A 16,061-nucleotide genomic window follows, 5' to 3' on the forward strand; every position below is an offset into this window, starting at 1 on the left:
TTTTTTTTTTTTTTTTTTTTTTTTATTTTGCTTCATAAGTTATTTTTTGGTTAAAAAATAGCGGTTAGTATTGATTTTATTTTTGTTGCTTATTTCTCCATGAAAAAAGGCTGGAGATATTCGAAGTAGTGAAATTAGTTTTCAGGGAGTGGAACAGTAGAAGGAGCGGAAGGAGTGGAAGGAGTGGTGGAGTGCTTGCTGATTTGTAGCAGAAATGTGTAAATTTTTATCATATAAGGAAGATGGTGTCAAGTTCCCAACACACCACAAAAAGAAGTGAAAATTAATTTGTGTGTCTTTGCTTCTTCTCCTCTTCTGTTATTTTTTATTCTTTCATCGAGGGCTTATCAAGATTGACTTCATCCGAACAGAGGAACATCTTGGAGACATGCTCACCAAGTCTCTAACGTGGGTGAAATTTGAGGAACTACGCTAAAAGATAGGAGTTCAAACAATAAGATAGATATACCACAGGTTTTAGGAGGAGATTGTTAGATAATGCCTGTGCGAAGAACTTGCCCACGTCCAGTGGAGTGGCAAAAATTCAGTTAGCCACTTCAGCAATTTTTAAGAGGGTGACGTGACATGACGCAAATTCAATTGGCCACTTCTGCCATTTTTAGTCTAGGTTTGTTATTTAAATATTGCAATCAAATGAAGAATAAATGTATCGGTTTTTAGCAACAACAAAATCCAAGGTTTTCGTTCTCTTGTGCTTTTTGTTATTTTCTTCCTGTTCTCACCGGCGGCGAGTTGCTCAGTCAAAAGATGGCAGATGTCACCCATGATGACATGTGTAGATTTGTTGGTGTTGCTTTAGGGGCACTTTCTAGGTCTGGTGCATCTTCCTTTTCTTCCAGAGTAATGAACTTTGTAACAGTCTGCTTGTTATCGCTAACGCTGCACCAATCCCACTTCTTCTCTTCTTCGAATACGACATCTCTAATTCCATGAATTTTCTCATTTTGTAGACCATATAACCTGTGTGTCTTAGTTCCATTCTCTACGCCAAAGTACACCATCTTTTGGCTTCTATTATCAAGCTTTTTTATATATGGCTTTGCAGTCTTAACATATGCTATACAACCAAAGAATCTTAGGTACTCGAAGTGAGGTATCTTGTCGAACCATGCTTCGTAGGGGATGCAAGTGTGCAGTGCCTTAGTCGGTAAACGATTTAGAAGACAAACCGCATGTCGTATTGCCTCGCCCTAAAAAATTGCCAGGACTTGCAGGCTCTTGAGTAAGCTTCTTGCAATGTTCATTATGGTGCGATTTCTTCATTCGACCACATCATTTTGTTGTAGAGTGTACACAGTAGTGAGTTGACATTTGATACCTTCCTCCTCGCAAAAATTTGAGTTCTGGGATAAGAACTCGCCATCTCGGTTAGTGCACAAGGTTTTCAACTTGAGATCATACCCTTTTCAATGAATCTTTTGAATTTCTTTAACATAGATTCTCCTTTTTCTTTGAGCATGTGCACCCACATCCAACGACTATAATCGTTGACAAGTAAAAGAAAATACTTATTACCCCAATGATGATGGGGTGATCAGACCACACAAATCTGGATGAACCAGTTGCAGTGGTCACTCAGTACGGAAACTTGTTTGACTTGGGAAAAACGGTCTTACTTGTTTGGAGACTAGGCAACATTCAGATAGCTTGTTCGAATGTATGATTTTGGGTAGCCCTGTAGCCATCTTCTTCTCTCCCATTATTTTGAGTATCTGAAAGTTCACGTGCCCAAGTCTTGCATGTCATAGCCAAGCTGGGATCTGCAAGTTTCATCAGTAGAGAGGTGGGCTAGCTAGTCTCTAATAGTATCCTATACAAGCGGTTATGCGATCGTTTTATCTTCATCGACAAGGTTCCATTTCTGTCGAACATCTTGAGGGACGAGCCAGCTAACTCCACTCTGCTTCCTCCTTCCGTCCTCTAACCAATACTGATAATGTTACTCTTCAAGTTTGGGATATAATATACCTTGGTCAGTAAACATTGGTCACCATTCTTACGCTGAAACAAGATGGATCCTTTGTCTTAGATCAGTACAATTGATCCATCGCCAAACTTCAAATTTCCAATGACTTCTCATCAAGCTCCTTGAACTTTGTTCGATCTCTGGTCACGTGGTAGCTTGCTCCATTGTCAAGGTACTACATGTTGGTCTCCACTCGATCTTCTCCTTTTGTGAGAAGGTTCACCATAACCTTCTCTTTGTTGAGCATCAACACGTTAGGTATCTTCTCGACTAACATCAGTATGGGCTCTTGATCCTAGTGAGTGTGAGGTTTCCCCCCACATCACACTTCTTCTTGCAGCACTTTACTGCATAGTGCTCATATTTTTCAGAAGAGTAACACTTGATCATACTATTGTCCTTCTAAGGGTTGGAATTATCATGGGTTTGTGAGCTATTGTCAAGGCCTCCTTTTCCACCACATCTACATCCATGTCTACGACCACGTCCACGTCCTTTGTTTTTCTTGTTATGGCTACCACATCTCCTCGTACTTGAGAAAGAAGAGTCAACCACATCATTCCTTTTCGTTTGTGCGAGCCACTCCACATATGTGAGTAAGAGGTGTTTCTCCTCCTCTATCTTCATAACCAAAAAGTGTCTCCTCATGAACCATAAGACGAATAAAAACCTTCTCAACTAACATGTTCTTAATGTCATCGATCTGCTTGATGGAGGTAACAATTTGCATGAATCTTAGGGGAACAGTTCGAAGGAACTTCTTGACTACGGAGATCGATCGATAAGATAAGGAACTTCTTGGAGGTAATAAATTCTATCTCTATAAGATGAGATTTTTTCTATCTATAAAAAAAATAGAAGATAGATTATATGTCAAATAGCGACTCTATGTATAAAATATTAACATATTGATACACATTCAATTTTTGTTCAAACAACGTGAAAAAAATTGAGATGAGAACGATACTCTTATTTGTGTATTCAGTTCATAATATTTATTTAGGTTAGACTAAAAAGCTACTTTTTATATTCAAAACCCATTAGAAGGAAGGGACAACAGAAATCACATAGAAATGTTAGTCTTAAAGTCTCTAGAACTACTATGAGGTGTTTTTGTATAACAACTTGATAGCACTGGATATAACATGGACCTAGGGCACGACCCTAGCTCAACAAACTCTTTTGATACAAATATGTATACTATACTTGACATGTATTTAACCTATCAATATAATCATATCAAAAGTGATCTAGTGCCTTTATCAGTTACACGATACTATGTGATCTCTTGCCGTTCAAGACAAATTCATATTAAAGATGATTTAACTAGCCATGAAAAGAACCTACATTATAACTTGATTAGGAAGCCTATAATCATGAATCATAGCCAGGATACTATAATTTACCCCTCAAGATATGGATAATTACGCAACTGTCGTTATGGCAACAGTGACCACCTGCACAAAATCCATCGAATCTCAACTCTTAGCCATTGGATCTCCTCCCAAATTAAATATATTCTAGAACACTCACAGCTCATCACATCCAACGGCTAGGATTCAAAACAAAGGTCGGTAGCTAGCTCATTGGAGATGACATTTTCTGACGAATTTTCCAGAAATCCAACCTCCAATTCACAACGATCCTGGAGCTCTCAATGTCGGTTTCAGCTTCCCCTATAAATTTTGAAGTTGGGGAATCGTTTGAAGCAAGAATCGAGTAAGGTGGAACTCCCAATCGTAGCCAATAAGCGTTTAGATTTTGGGTCTCCTACTCTCGGATTTTTAACAATTTGAGAGCAACTCCCCACCATGGACTTTTTGTTAAGAAATAATTGTAGGAATCACTTGGATTTCCATATGAACCCTAAAAAAAGTATGAATTAAGGATATATGAAAGAAAAACTCAAAGAACCAGAGTTAAGGCCCTAAACCGATCAAATTGCTCAAGAATTAGGTAACACTAAAATAACCCACTAAATGAACGCCTATGGAACTTTAATGCTTAGCATATTACAGTATGTTGAGGTTATATATGAACTTTTGTGGTCATTGAATAAGGATAAGTAGGTAAATCAAGAAACGGTGCAAAATGACTATAATGCCCCCAAGGATATCTACCTATGGTTGATGACCTAGATGACCTCCAAATACTATGAAACTCTGAAGTAGATCTTATTTTATGATTCTTGATGATATGGTGAAGTTTGAAAACCATTGAAACTCGTTAAGTAGCAAAACCAAAAATTAGGGGTAAAATGACCAAAATGCCCCTAGGACTACTTATGATAATTTAAGGTTTATACGTGCTCCAAATGATTTGATACGTCTTATAAGGTCTATTATTAAGGATATGAAGATATGTTTGAGATTTCAAGTTGATTGGAGCATGTTTTGAATCTAAACCAAGTCAAGACCCAAGAAACACCACAAGAATCAAGACTCTTCTAGAACCCTCTAAGGAACTCCTAGGAATCTAGGACCTTCTAGAACGACTCACGCTGAGAAGGGTTCATATGGTTACAAATGAAAGTTACAACTTACGCCTCAAGGAATTATGGACCTTAAAAACTTACAAGATTGAGAAGCAAGAACAACACTACACAAGCTTTACAACCACCTAAGTAAGAAGAATTCTAGGTACCACTCAAGGATGAGGGACCAAGGTCTCCAAACTCAAAAACTCAAGAATGCTAGGTAATACTCTAATCATGTACAAAGTGACCCGTGACCTTCCACCAAGCGGTGCTTTTTGAGGCCTAAGAATTCCTCTTCAAATGAGAATACAAATATAAAAGAAAATACAAAAGACTTCAAATACGAAAACGGACTGACGCTCTAGAATGACACCCCTCTGTGACAGCGCAGCTCTCGAACACCTCCCCATCTCAACTAGTACCTGCAAAAAAAAAAAAAAAAAAAAAGAGAAAACGAGGTGAGTATAAAAATATACTCAGTAAGCAACTTATTTGTAGGCTCTTTTCGCATCCTTATCTTAGTAGGTATCAACAGTCTTATGTCGGGGTTCAAGTGAGTTCAAACTGTTAGGTTATGGAGCCTTCTGCTTATTTATAGTTTGGTCAACGTTTATATCCGGTAAAGCTATATATGGTAAATAGCTATATATAGTAGATGGTTAAATCTGGTAAAGCTATATATAGTAAACTGAACTATATATATATCCCGTCCGGTAGAGCTTTGAAATGTACTTTCTATTCTCTATAATTCTCTCTTACTGTACATACATGAAGTCATCAATAAAAAAAATCCTTTTAGCCAGAGTTCTCATTGCACTTTTCTCTATCCTGTTCTTTGTGTTCATCTAGATCGAGCGTGTGCGTTGTTGTGCGATCCTAACACAAACTAAGTTGCAACTCTCTTTTCTGTATCTTAAGAGGCTTGTCTATCTTATGCAGTGGAATGATTAGTGTCCTGAGGTGAGGCACAACCTCACAAGTAAATCTAAGGGGATCGTATGGTTGAATCTAAATAAGTAATTATGCATCATCCGTGGAGGTTAGCTGACAACCCTCCCATGGGACCATACATCCACTAAAATCGGGGGTTGCGATCCCCTGTGAGCCGATTAGCTACTTATTCATCCTACGTGGTTCCATGTGTCCCCAGCTCAGGGAAAGGTTTCTACAACCCAGGAGTCCTATTTAGAAGACCCCTTAGCTATCACCACTAGGTTGGGGCACCTGTCACACTCTCCTGTCCGGATCTGTCTAGCTTGACGATCTCAGTACCGGAGTTTTGTCTCGACGGTACGGTATTGGAGCAGAGAGAGAAGTGGAGGTTCTAGTGACACTATCCACATTGCTCAACTCTAGCGGGCTACCTACAGTTACTGTGGTGTCCTACTAGTCTTTCTAGGGCGGACTCTTGGTGGCTTAGACCGGATTCATTCATCTCTAGTCTTACAAACCTGTCGTTGTTTGGAATTCTGGGTTTTGGATCTGCTGGTAATCATTTCACAGGTCTAAATGCACAGTATTCTAAAGGTATCCCAATCTAAGGTTCTGTCAAGCCTACATAGTCTCAAACACCCTATTCTAAGCTCATAGTTCCTCCCTATTCAGCAAGAAAGATAACACAAGGAATCATGCACTAGAGTTAACATGCAATAGTTCATGCAATATTAACAAACATGTTCAACTGGAAGTTAACGTCTATCTTTACCCGGAGCGCAGATTTCACAAGTTTTCCCTTCCTCCTCATGCAAACCTACAATGGCACATTCTCAGTCTAAACAGATCTCATAGTCATGCATATCTAGATTCCATTGATTTCTTTAATTAATTCATTTCCATGCTAATAATGCTAGGTTGGCTAGCTAAGTTTATAGGTATGATAGCATGCATGCTTATTCCATGCGGCTCCTACAAGTACTGCTCGTGGGAATTCAAATGGCTACTTGGTTGATGCGTGCCTTCCCAAGCCTGAGTTTCTTGATGGAGAGGGTTCCAAAAATTATGGAATTTCCTTAACAGGTACTATTTCACATAATAATAGGGTCAGTAGCGAAATCAAGACGAACACAAGCAAACAGGGGCCGAACGAAAGAAAAAACGATGACTCACGCGCCTACACGCGCGACTAACGTGTTACTACCTATGGTTTCCATGCGCTCGTTCCCACACGTACAATCCTGTGCAATCGTGAGTCTGAGGGTTGGGTTGGACCAGTCGCGTTGGCGCGAGTTTCTGAATACGAATCAGGTCACGTGACGCGGGTCGTTGGTTCGGACACAGGTTAACCCGAATCCGTGCATTGCTGTGTGTCTGCTAGCGTGTGGGACACGTCTCTCCAGCTGGTGGTCGCCATGTGTCGCTCGTCGATTCCGCCGCGCTCCTCCGTATGCCAGCCAACGCGTGGTGAAGTTTCTTCTCTCTCCTACGTGTGCTTCAATTTCTAAATCGTTAGGTATTTTCCCGTTTTTGATCTATTTTCTTCGGATTTTTTTTATCTTTCAATCTGTAATCCAAATCAACACGAACATTGTAGATCTCATATTCTACTCCCTCAATATGATTTTTCTTATTTGTTTATTTATTTATTTATTTATTTTGTAATCATAGGTCATAATATTCAAGTTCGAATTTGGAGAAAATCATGAGTTCTTACTAAAAATTGTGTTTTCTTGAAACTCCAATTCAAACGCGATTCTTGGCCGCCTTCACTCCGAAAATTGCAAAGATCACACTTCTAAGGGTACAAGTCCAAGAATCAACACAAAAACGCCGCTAACACACGAAAATTTCGATAAACATCTCGATCTAGACATTTGTGGACTAACCTTAAGTTCTTGGACGTTTTTTACGAAATAGGAAGGTGCAATTCGTGAGAACACCTTGCCTCGGACTACTGAAGGTCTAGGTTGAGGATTCTCAGACCTCCAACGTCGATTTTCGGTCAAATCTTCTCCTCTAGCCTCAAAACCCTAATCTGTGTTCTTTCTTCTTTCTCCTCTCTCCTTTCTTTCTCTTTCTTCGTATGACCCAACCAATCAGACACCTCAAGTAATAGTAGGGCATAATGATTTTTTTTTTTTTTAAACTCGGGTGCTACACCAACCACCTACAGTCTTGGCCCAAACGCCTACACCCTTGGTCCAGACACCCACCACCTTTGGCCTAACAAACTCATGACCAGCATGCCTACAGCAGCTGACTCGACAACCTACACACGTGTCACCTTCTCCCAGCAACACATATTGCGCATGTAGACACCGACTCCTTCAGCTTATGCAACTCAGTCAGCTCAACTCGACTTTGGCAAGACGGCTCTGACAGCTCAAAACACAGCTTCTCAGCTCGATATAAGGAAACTTTCACCGTTTTCACCTTTTCAACCATCACGAAGCTGACTTCGACCTTACTGAAGGCAACTAAGGTCATTAGGATGCTAAATTTATCAATTCAAGTTATCTTAGATTATGAAATTAGAGTTATTAAGATAATTGATCAAATGTTCTATAGGAAATATCTCAACGACGCTTAGAAATAAAATTCGAAAAATGTGTTCAAGTAATTATTTTAGGGAGAATGTCGGCTGAGGCCAACCAAGAACGTGGCTTTACTATTGGTTCGGTTAGAAATTGTATTATGTTTGATGACACGTGCCCTGTGGCTTTGCACGTGTCTATATGCTTGTTATATGTGAAAGGTTATGAAATGATATATTTACAATATGATATGTGAATGATATGATATATGTTATGATATGGTACGCTTGAAGGCATGTTCCTGATATGATATGTGAATGATATGATATATGTTATTATGTAATATGATTGATGATACAATGCAAATTGTGACATGCTTTATGATATGATATGTTGGAAGACACGATATGTTTATGATGTAACACATGTTTGACATGATGAGATGTATGATATGCATGATATGCAATATGATGTTTGGTCATGATGCACAACTCCGATATATGTATGGAAAGTTATGATATGAAGGAAAATGGAAGGGGTTGTTTTACATGATAATGAATGAAAATGTTGGGACCTCATGCATCATTCTGTGTTCATGCATCATTCTGTGTTCATGCATCGGGGAATGTCCTTTTTTTATGATTATTCGAATGCGTACGTTACGAGACAGGAAAACGATCATTATGTTTATCATAATGCTGCGACAATCACTATTCCTATGGGGTATGCAACAATAGCTCCAGAGAATGCTAGCCCGAACAAGAAAGGGGTCTAGGAGGTGTACGAGCCGACTAGTGAGGCCATACTCGTACGTGTCGGTCATGTGTAGAATTTTAAATACATATCCAATTACCTGCTTAGGATAGTCGTTTAAGGGAATATTGACTAAAATGATGGGTCCTACTCATGATTGTATGTGCTTGCATCTAACCCCAATAGTGGGGTCACATAGCGAAGTAGCTCTTAAAATAATAAGTCATGTGCTACTATTATTTTCCAGGTAAAGGCAAGGCTCTCCAGCTAACGGTGACATTACAATTCAAGAGACCATGGCACATGTATAGAGTAGTTTGCATTTAATTTCATAGACTATAGTTTAGTTTGTGTTAGTTTGCATTTAATTTCATAGACTATAGTTTAGTTTGCAATTAATTTTATAGAGTATAGGTTAGTATCTGACATTTCTGTTTTATTTTATTTTAATTTTGTTAAAGTATTTTAAGGACCTTCTAATCAAGCTTCATTTATGTAACAAAGTCTTCAAGATACTTCAAGTGAGACTTCATTTATTCTTATATGGTAACAAATGTATGATGGATAATTGAAAACTAAATTCTAAATTTATGGCGTTTCATGAATGTATTTTAAGTTTTAAATTTTCTACTTATTTTTAGATTACATTTGCATAGTCCTCAGTTATGCTAACTAAGATGGTTACAAACTCTTGAAATATCTCATGGATTGTCAAAGGTTTGATTTTGAGGGTATATAAAGACATGTATATTATCTTTGTAAATATAGACTTGGAAAATGTAGTAAAAAGAGCATATTTGCTTTACTTTAGCCAAGGGCTAATTTTCTTTGCAATTTTACATAGTTTAGATTGCATGTTTAGAATCATTCAAGTTTGACATGATCAATCTTGCTTGTGGAGCACGAGATCTCGCGTCCCCAACTACTCACACCTTTACAAGAAGCCTCTCAAAGCAACACAAGTCATTCCCTTACCTGTTGAGAGCATTGGAAAGCAGAGAAGAAGGCGACGGTAGACAGTTTTTTCATCGGAGTAAAATGTCAGCGAACTTTGAGGGAATGACTCAAGAAATGGTTAGTGACTCCAAGTATTCCAGTGGTAAGTTTCATCGTGTTTAGTGACTGTTTGACTATTTAAAAACATCGCCAGCAAGAATGTGGGTTAAGGAGAAATTGTAAAGTCGGAAAACTCACATTTGTAGGTGCATAAGTGTATTACAACGTCGTGGGTGTGAAGAAGAGGTGGACAGAGACTCGAGGTAGTCGGGATCTGGACTTGAGGAATGACGAGAGACCTGAAGATTATTTGTTTCTTATGTGGCAAGTTTGGACGTAAAAATTCTCATTACTTATGGAAATAGAATGTCTTTAATATGAATGCAAACATGAAATGGATTCCTAAATTTGTGAATGCTAACTTTCTAGGACCCAAACAAGTATGAATACCAAAAAATAAGTGGTATTTGAACCGTGGTTGCTCAAAACACATGATGGAAAACCAATCTAAGTTCGTGAATCTTTGTGAGGGTAGTGACTTAGTAACTTTTGGTGATGACAGGAAATATAAAATAATTGGTAAAAGTACTCTAGGTAATGAATCTTTACTCCCATTGAAAATGTGCTTTTAATTGCTTCATACTTACTTAGCACCGGTCAATTATGTGGTAAAGGTTTTAAAGTTGTATTGGATAAAAATAATTGCATAATTAAAAATGGTAGAGATAGAAAAATTTTATTGATTGGAAATAGAGATAATAATGTGTACGCTATTTATTAATTTAAATGATTGTCATACAAATGATAAATATCATTCGACTTTGCATGTGTAATTCTTGATTATGGCATACAAGATTAGGACATTCTATTAGGCACTTGATTTCAAATATTTTTAAAAAAAATATTGGTCAAAGGTTTTTCTAAATTTAAATTTGAATAAAATAAAGTTCGTGACGTTTATCAAATGGGCAAGCAAACATAGTCCTCTCACAAATTTAAAAATGTGATTTCTACGGCTAGACCTTCAACTATTACCTATTGACTTATTTGGCCCTTCTAAAATAGTTAGTTTTGGGGTGAACAACTATGTTTTGGTGATAGTTGATGATTTTTCAAAATTTACTTCGGTTTTAACCATAAAACATTATAATGAAAAAAAAAAGTTTTTTAATTACTAAAATTATAAGTGACCGGTGGAATAGAATGTGACAGTCTCTCGTGACAATTTTTGTAAAGAAAATGGTTATTGTCCTGATGACTCCTCAACAAAATGGTGTAGTTGAAAGAAAGAACAGTAATTTATACAAATTTGCTAGGTTAATATTACATGAGTATAATTTACCTAAAATTTTGCCAATTAATACAGGCCTTTATATTTTAAATAGAGCTTTAATTAGAATTTCTTTAAGTAGAACTCCATGTAAAAAAAAATCAATATTAGGTATTTTAAAGTTTTTAGTGGCAAATGTTTTATTTTTTAACAAGTAAAAATTTGAAAATTTTGATTCTAGGATGGATAATTTTTCTTGGTTGGTCGTAGTAGTAAAGTTTATCAAGTTTTGAATAAAGAACTTAATTGAAGAATCTATACACATAAATATTGTAATAATGTTTCAAATGAATCTATTTGGAGCCATGATTTAGTTGTAAATATCTAAGGAAAGAAAATTCTTGGGAGTAGAAAAACAAGCTTAAATGAAAAGAAAGAAGATCTTTCATCAATTTCTAAAGAATGGAGTTATGTCTATCTCATCTTAAAGATTTAATTCTTGGTGATCATGAACTAAGTATGAAAACTCGTTACTCTGTTAATTTATTTAATAATATTATTTTTGCTTCTCGAATTGAATCAAAAAAATATTAATGAGGTTGGAAAGGATGAATAATAAAAATTATAAAGTATCTTCAATCATATTTTTTTAGTCAAACTAATTCAAATTATTTAAGGGTATTTTTTATACAACGTGCAAAGTTCAACAATCAAGGGCATCCGTCTCTTACGGACATACTCATTAGGCGAACATCACTTACCTACCTCAATCAATGACACTTTAAGAATAAGAGGATGTTTGAGTTATAAGGTAGAGATGCACTTTATTCAAAGAGTGGAATGGGCTAGTGATAACATATTTTCTTTGTTTCAGCCAATGTCAATTGCCAGATTCATAAACGAGTTTCATGATGGGGCGTGGCTTACACTTGGCTACCAAGGGTTGAGCTTTGGGCATTGTAATCCCTTTACCTTCACTCATGTCAACTAAAGAGTTGTTCAATCTTTCCCATTCAAAGCCTTGTATCAACGATGCTAAAGTCAAGCCAGCCACTCGTTGCGCCATTCCCAAACCAGGACAAGCTCTCCTCCCCAACCCAAATGGTATCAGTTTGTATGACTCTGCGCCATTCTTCATCCCATTTGCATGTCTTTCAGGTTTAAAGCTGGTAGCATCTTCCCATAGATTCGGGTCTCTATGCATGGCCCAAGCATTGATGAATATTATCGTATCACGAGGAACATCATATCCTTCTATTTTGCATTCTTCAAATGCACAATGCGGCAAAAGGAGAGGAGCAGCTGGGTGAAGCCGCAAAGTCTCAGAGATTATTCCTTGAACATAACTCAAACTCGGCAGATCAGATTCGTTAACTAAACGCTCGTACCCAATCGAACTGTCTATCTCAGCTCTTGCTTTCTCTAACACCTCTGGATTGTTGAGCAATTGAGACATTGCCCACTCTAAAGTCACAGCTATCGTGTCAATCCCGGCTAATAATATATCCTGCAACAACCAAACAATTTCATAATGTTGAAGATCGTTGGGAAAGAGTCCTACATTGGCTTATAAGCAAGGAATACATCTTCATTAGTTTAAGACCTTTTGGGAAGAGCCCAAAACAAAGCTATGAAAACTTATAGTCAAAGTGGACAATATCATACCATTATGGAGAGTCGTTATTTCTAACATAGTATCAGAGTCGTGCCTTTAACTTAGTCAGTCAATGGAATCCTCAAATGTCGAACAAAGAAGTTGTGAGCCTCGAAGATGTAGTCAAAAGTGACTTCGAACAAACGGTTTACTTTGTTCGAGAGTTCCAGAAAATGGAGTCGAGCCTCAATTAAGGGGAAGAGAGACTGTTCGAGGGCTCTGTAGGCCTCAGAGGAGGCTCAAGGTGTACTTTGCTCGAGGGAAGTATTGTTGGGAGAGAGTCCCACATTGGCTAATTTAGTGGACAATATCATATCATTGTGGAGAGCCGTTATTTCTAACACATAAAACACAATAAATCAATAAGAAATCATTAACAATACGGTAGGAATTAATCATACTTGAATCAATCCTTTGATAATTTGATCGCTGTAATATTCAGGCTCGGTATTCTGCAAGCTAAGTAAACGGTGAATCATAGTGTTCCCTCCATCTTCTTTATCTCGAATTTCATCAACTAATTCTTGAAGGAGTTCATCAGATGTCTTTGCAAGCTTCTTTCCCCTCTTCCCAAAACCGGTTGGATCAATGAAACCCCATAAGGGTATGAAGTCTGCTGGATTGGTTGCTCCACTATGAGCCATAATTTGTGTCACCATTTCTTTAAACTTGTAAGAATGTCCCTCAAAAGACTTCTTCCCAGCCACCATTTTCATAACAATATTGAACATAAGATCAAGCAACATGGGCTCCAATTCCACGACCCTGAATCGATCTTCCAATGAATCCCCACATAATTTACATAGCAAACATTTGATTTCCTCTTTCCGAACTCCCAAGAACAAATTGAGGCGATTTGTTGAGAAGATCTCAAGGGAGCCGATCCGGCGGAGGTTTCTCCAATGTTCGCCGTAAGGGGAGACCGACATGACGGTATGGTTGTAGTCTAGGTATTTCCCAGAGTTCAACAGCGGGCGATTTGCAAGAGCAATATCGTTCTTTGTGAAGCATTCTTGTACGGCAGAAGGAGAAGAGATAACAACAACGAGACGGGAACCAAATCGGAGGGAGAAGACATGGCCGTATTTTTGAGAGAGGTTGGTGAGTGTTCGATGGATGGGATGGTTGAGGAGATGGAGATGGCCAATTAGTGGAAGACATAAGAGAGGGCCTGGTGGGAGGTTCAAGCGATGTGGTTTCAGCACAAAATTGAAGGCAAAGAGAAGAGTAAATAGGAAGAGAGAAATAGAAAGCAAGAGAATATCCATGGAGTTTCCGATGTGGGAATTTCGATGTTTGGATATAGATAAGGTTCAACTCTCTTAAAAGGGATAATATATAGATGGAAGATCTTGCCCCACGTAATTCAATCCAAGCGTTTGATAGGGAAATAGGACAACTTTTTAAAACATCATCTTATCTTAAATTGATATATTTTAGGGTTTAGGATTTAGGTAAAGCATGGCGTTGTTGTCGTATTAGATATTTAGGACTAAAAAACATTGTATTATCTTTGGGATAGGCTTTAAAAGGAGAAGTAATTTTGGTATTAAAGATGTCTACGAGACGGGGTGGAGACAGGGAAGCCTTCCTCATCCCCATCCTTTCGAAATTCTCCATTTATTTTTGCACGGATGGAAGCGGGGATTCCCACGAGGAATTTGCTAGTATAGGGTTTCCAGCAATAATTTTATCCGGGTTATTATTCTTCTGAAGAATTAGTTATTTTTTCATTTTTTAATATATTGTTTATTAAAACATTGGTAAAAAAGAATTATAATAAATCTATATATTTCATAAACAAATGTGTTTCTAAAAGTTCAAATTTAAATAATACAATCTTTAAACATTAAAAAAAATCTATAGCATAATTAATATCTATTGAGTCGAAGCTGATGCAAGTGGGCCGAGGCTACTGGTGTCTAGACCGATGCGATTTGTATTGTTGATCGAATGAAATGAGGTTACAGGTTGTCTGTGGGTATTCGGGTTCGAGCGCAGGCGCGCGGGTCGTGTTTACTTTATGAGCCGCTCATGACTGTTGGGTCGTGAACTGTCTGTGTAGTGCGTTGTACGTGAGCTAGGTAGGAATTAGTATCCGACTCATATCTGAATTCAACCCGAAATGTTGTCTTTCTCACCTGACTTTTGCAAAAATCTCAATTTTATTTCTATAACGACCCAGGCCCACCGCTAGCAAATATTGTCCTCTTTGGACTTCCCCTCAAGGCTTTAAAACATATCTGCTAGGGGAAGGTTTCCACACCTTTATAAAGGGTTTTTCGTTGTCGTCCCCAATGTAGGACTCTCATAGAGTTACGGGTCTGGCTTCCAAATTCACTCATTCAAGACTTCTAGGTCCATAACAGTCCACGGTTAAAGGGTCTCTCTCTCTATGTATCCCTCACGACACCACTGACCATAACATCAGGAGGGTCCCCTATCTAAACCCTTCTCAATACTTGCAAGAGTATAGCCTAGGCATAACACAACACTACAGCTTATCATTCATATCATATGTTCACACAATCATTCAATAGAAGTTTAAATATGATTAACAATGCATAGAGTCATACAAACTCAACGGGGTGATAAATCAACACCTAGAGCGCAGATACACAATTTCCCCCGTCCGCCAAGATATTATGGACAGATAAAAGCAGTAATAAGATAGTTCAGCAAGCATACAAACATTGAGTATGAAATCTCATTAGGGCAGCAAGTCCAACAAATATATATTTAATTTCCTAGGTATAGAGGATTATTAGATCTAGCCACCCAGGAGTAATTTGCTCTAGCATACATCCAACACATATATATTTAATTTCCTAATTCAGTATGGTTACTAACAGTATGTCGCGTGCCTTCTCAAGCTTGATTTACAGTCGTACAAAGTTCGAAATTACGAATTTTCTATGCGGTGACCTAGTTCACAGTAAAATAGGATCAGGACTAGAATCGAACGAAAATCAGGTTAAAACAGGGCACTCACATGCCTGCACGCGCTTGTAGAGGAACTCCCACAGGCCAGAACACTCCCCCCTACGCGAGAGCTTCACGCGCAAGGTTTACGCGCGGTCAGCTGGGGCAACACGCGGGCAGAGGCGTGTTTCAAACCCCAGCGGACGTAGACTTACCCCTCGAATTTTCTGGATGCGACACGTGTCGTACAGGGACTGGCGGTGGGTTTCGGGTTGGACCGCAAGTTGTCGGGTTGCTTCATGGAGCACGGGTCGGGGTTCAGTTCGGGTTTTTGGGTCAACCTCGAACGTGTGTCAGCAAAGGCACCAAACGCGTCTCTCCACCGCTTGCTCGACGCGTGTCCTCCCTTTTCGGCGGCCGCGTGTCCGTCGCCGATTGCCTAAGTTCATCTAGATTCCAGTCAAATTCTATATCAACCTATTTATTTTAGATTTTTCTATCTTCCAATCCGTAACACGAATTAAATCGATTCC

The 16,061-nt window shown here is 38.3% G+C and overlaps 1 protein-coding gene across 1 annotated transcript; it reads right to left on the reverse strand.

The window, feature by feature from the left end:
- Window positions 1-11,750: 11,750 nt before the first annotated feature.
- Window positions 11,751-13,915, reverse strand: LOC111448183 (isoflavone 2'-hydroxylase-like). Its single transcript, XM_023087642.1, has 2 exons — window positions 13,008-13,915; window positions 11,751-12,459 (listed from the first exon to the last, which is right to left on the reverse strand). The coding sequence occupies exons 1-2, from the start codon at window positions 13,872-13,874 to the stop codon at window positions 11,833-11,835; spliced, it is 1,494 nt and encodes a 497-aa protein (XP_022943410.1). The 5' UTR covers window positions 13,875-13,915; the 3' UTR covers window positions 11,751-11,832.
- Between the last annotated feature and the right edge of the window lie 2,146 nt (window positions 13,916-16,061).

Source organism: Cucurbita moschata, unplaced genomic scaffold, assembly GCF_002738365.1.
Source record: "Cucurbita moschata cultivar Rifu unplaced genomic scaffold, Cmos_1.0 Cmo_Scf00010, whole genome shotgun sequence".
In the NCBI taxonomy this organism is placed as follows: domain Eukaryota; kingdom Viridiplantae; phylum Streptophyta; class Magnoliopsida; order Cucurbitales; family Cucurbitaceae; genus Cucurbita; species Cucurbita moschata.

Bases quoted from the DNA above. Each gene is read 5' to 3' on its own strand.
- LOC111448183 (XM_023087642.1), bottom strand. From the start codon at position 13,874: ATGGATATTCTCTTGCTTTCTATTTCTCTCTTCCTATTTACTCTTCTC. The intron at 12,460-13,007 runs GTATGATTAATT...TGGTTGTTGCAG, and splicing joins TTATCAAAGGATTGATTCAA to GATATATTATTAGCCGGGAT.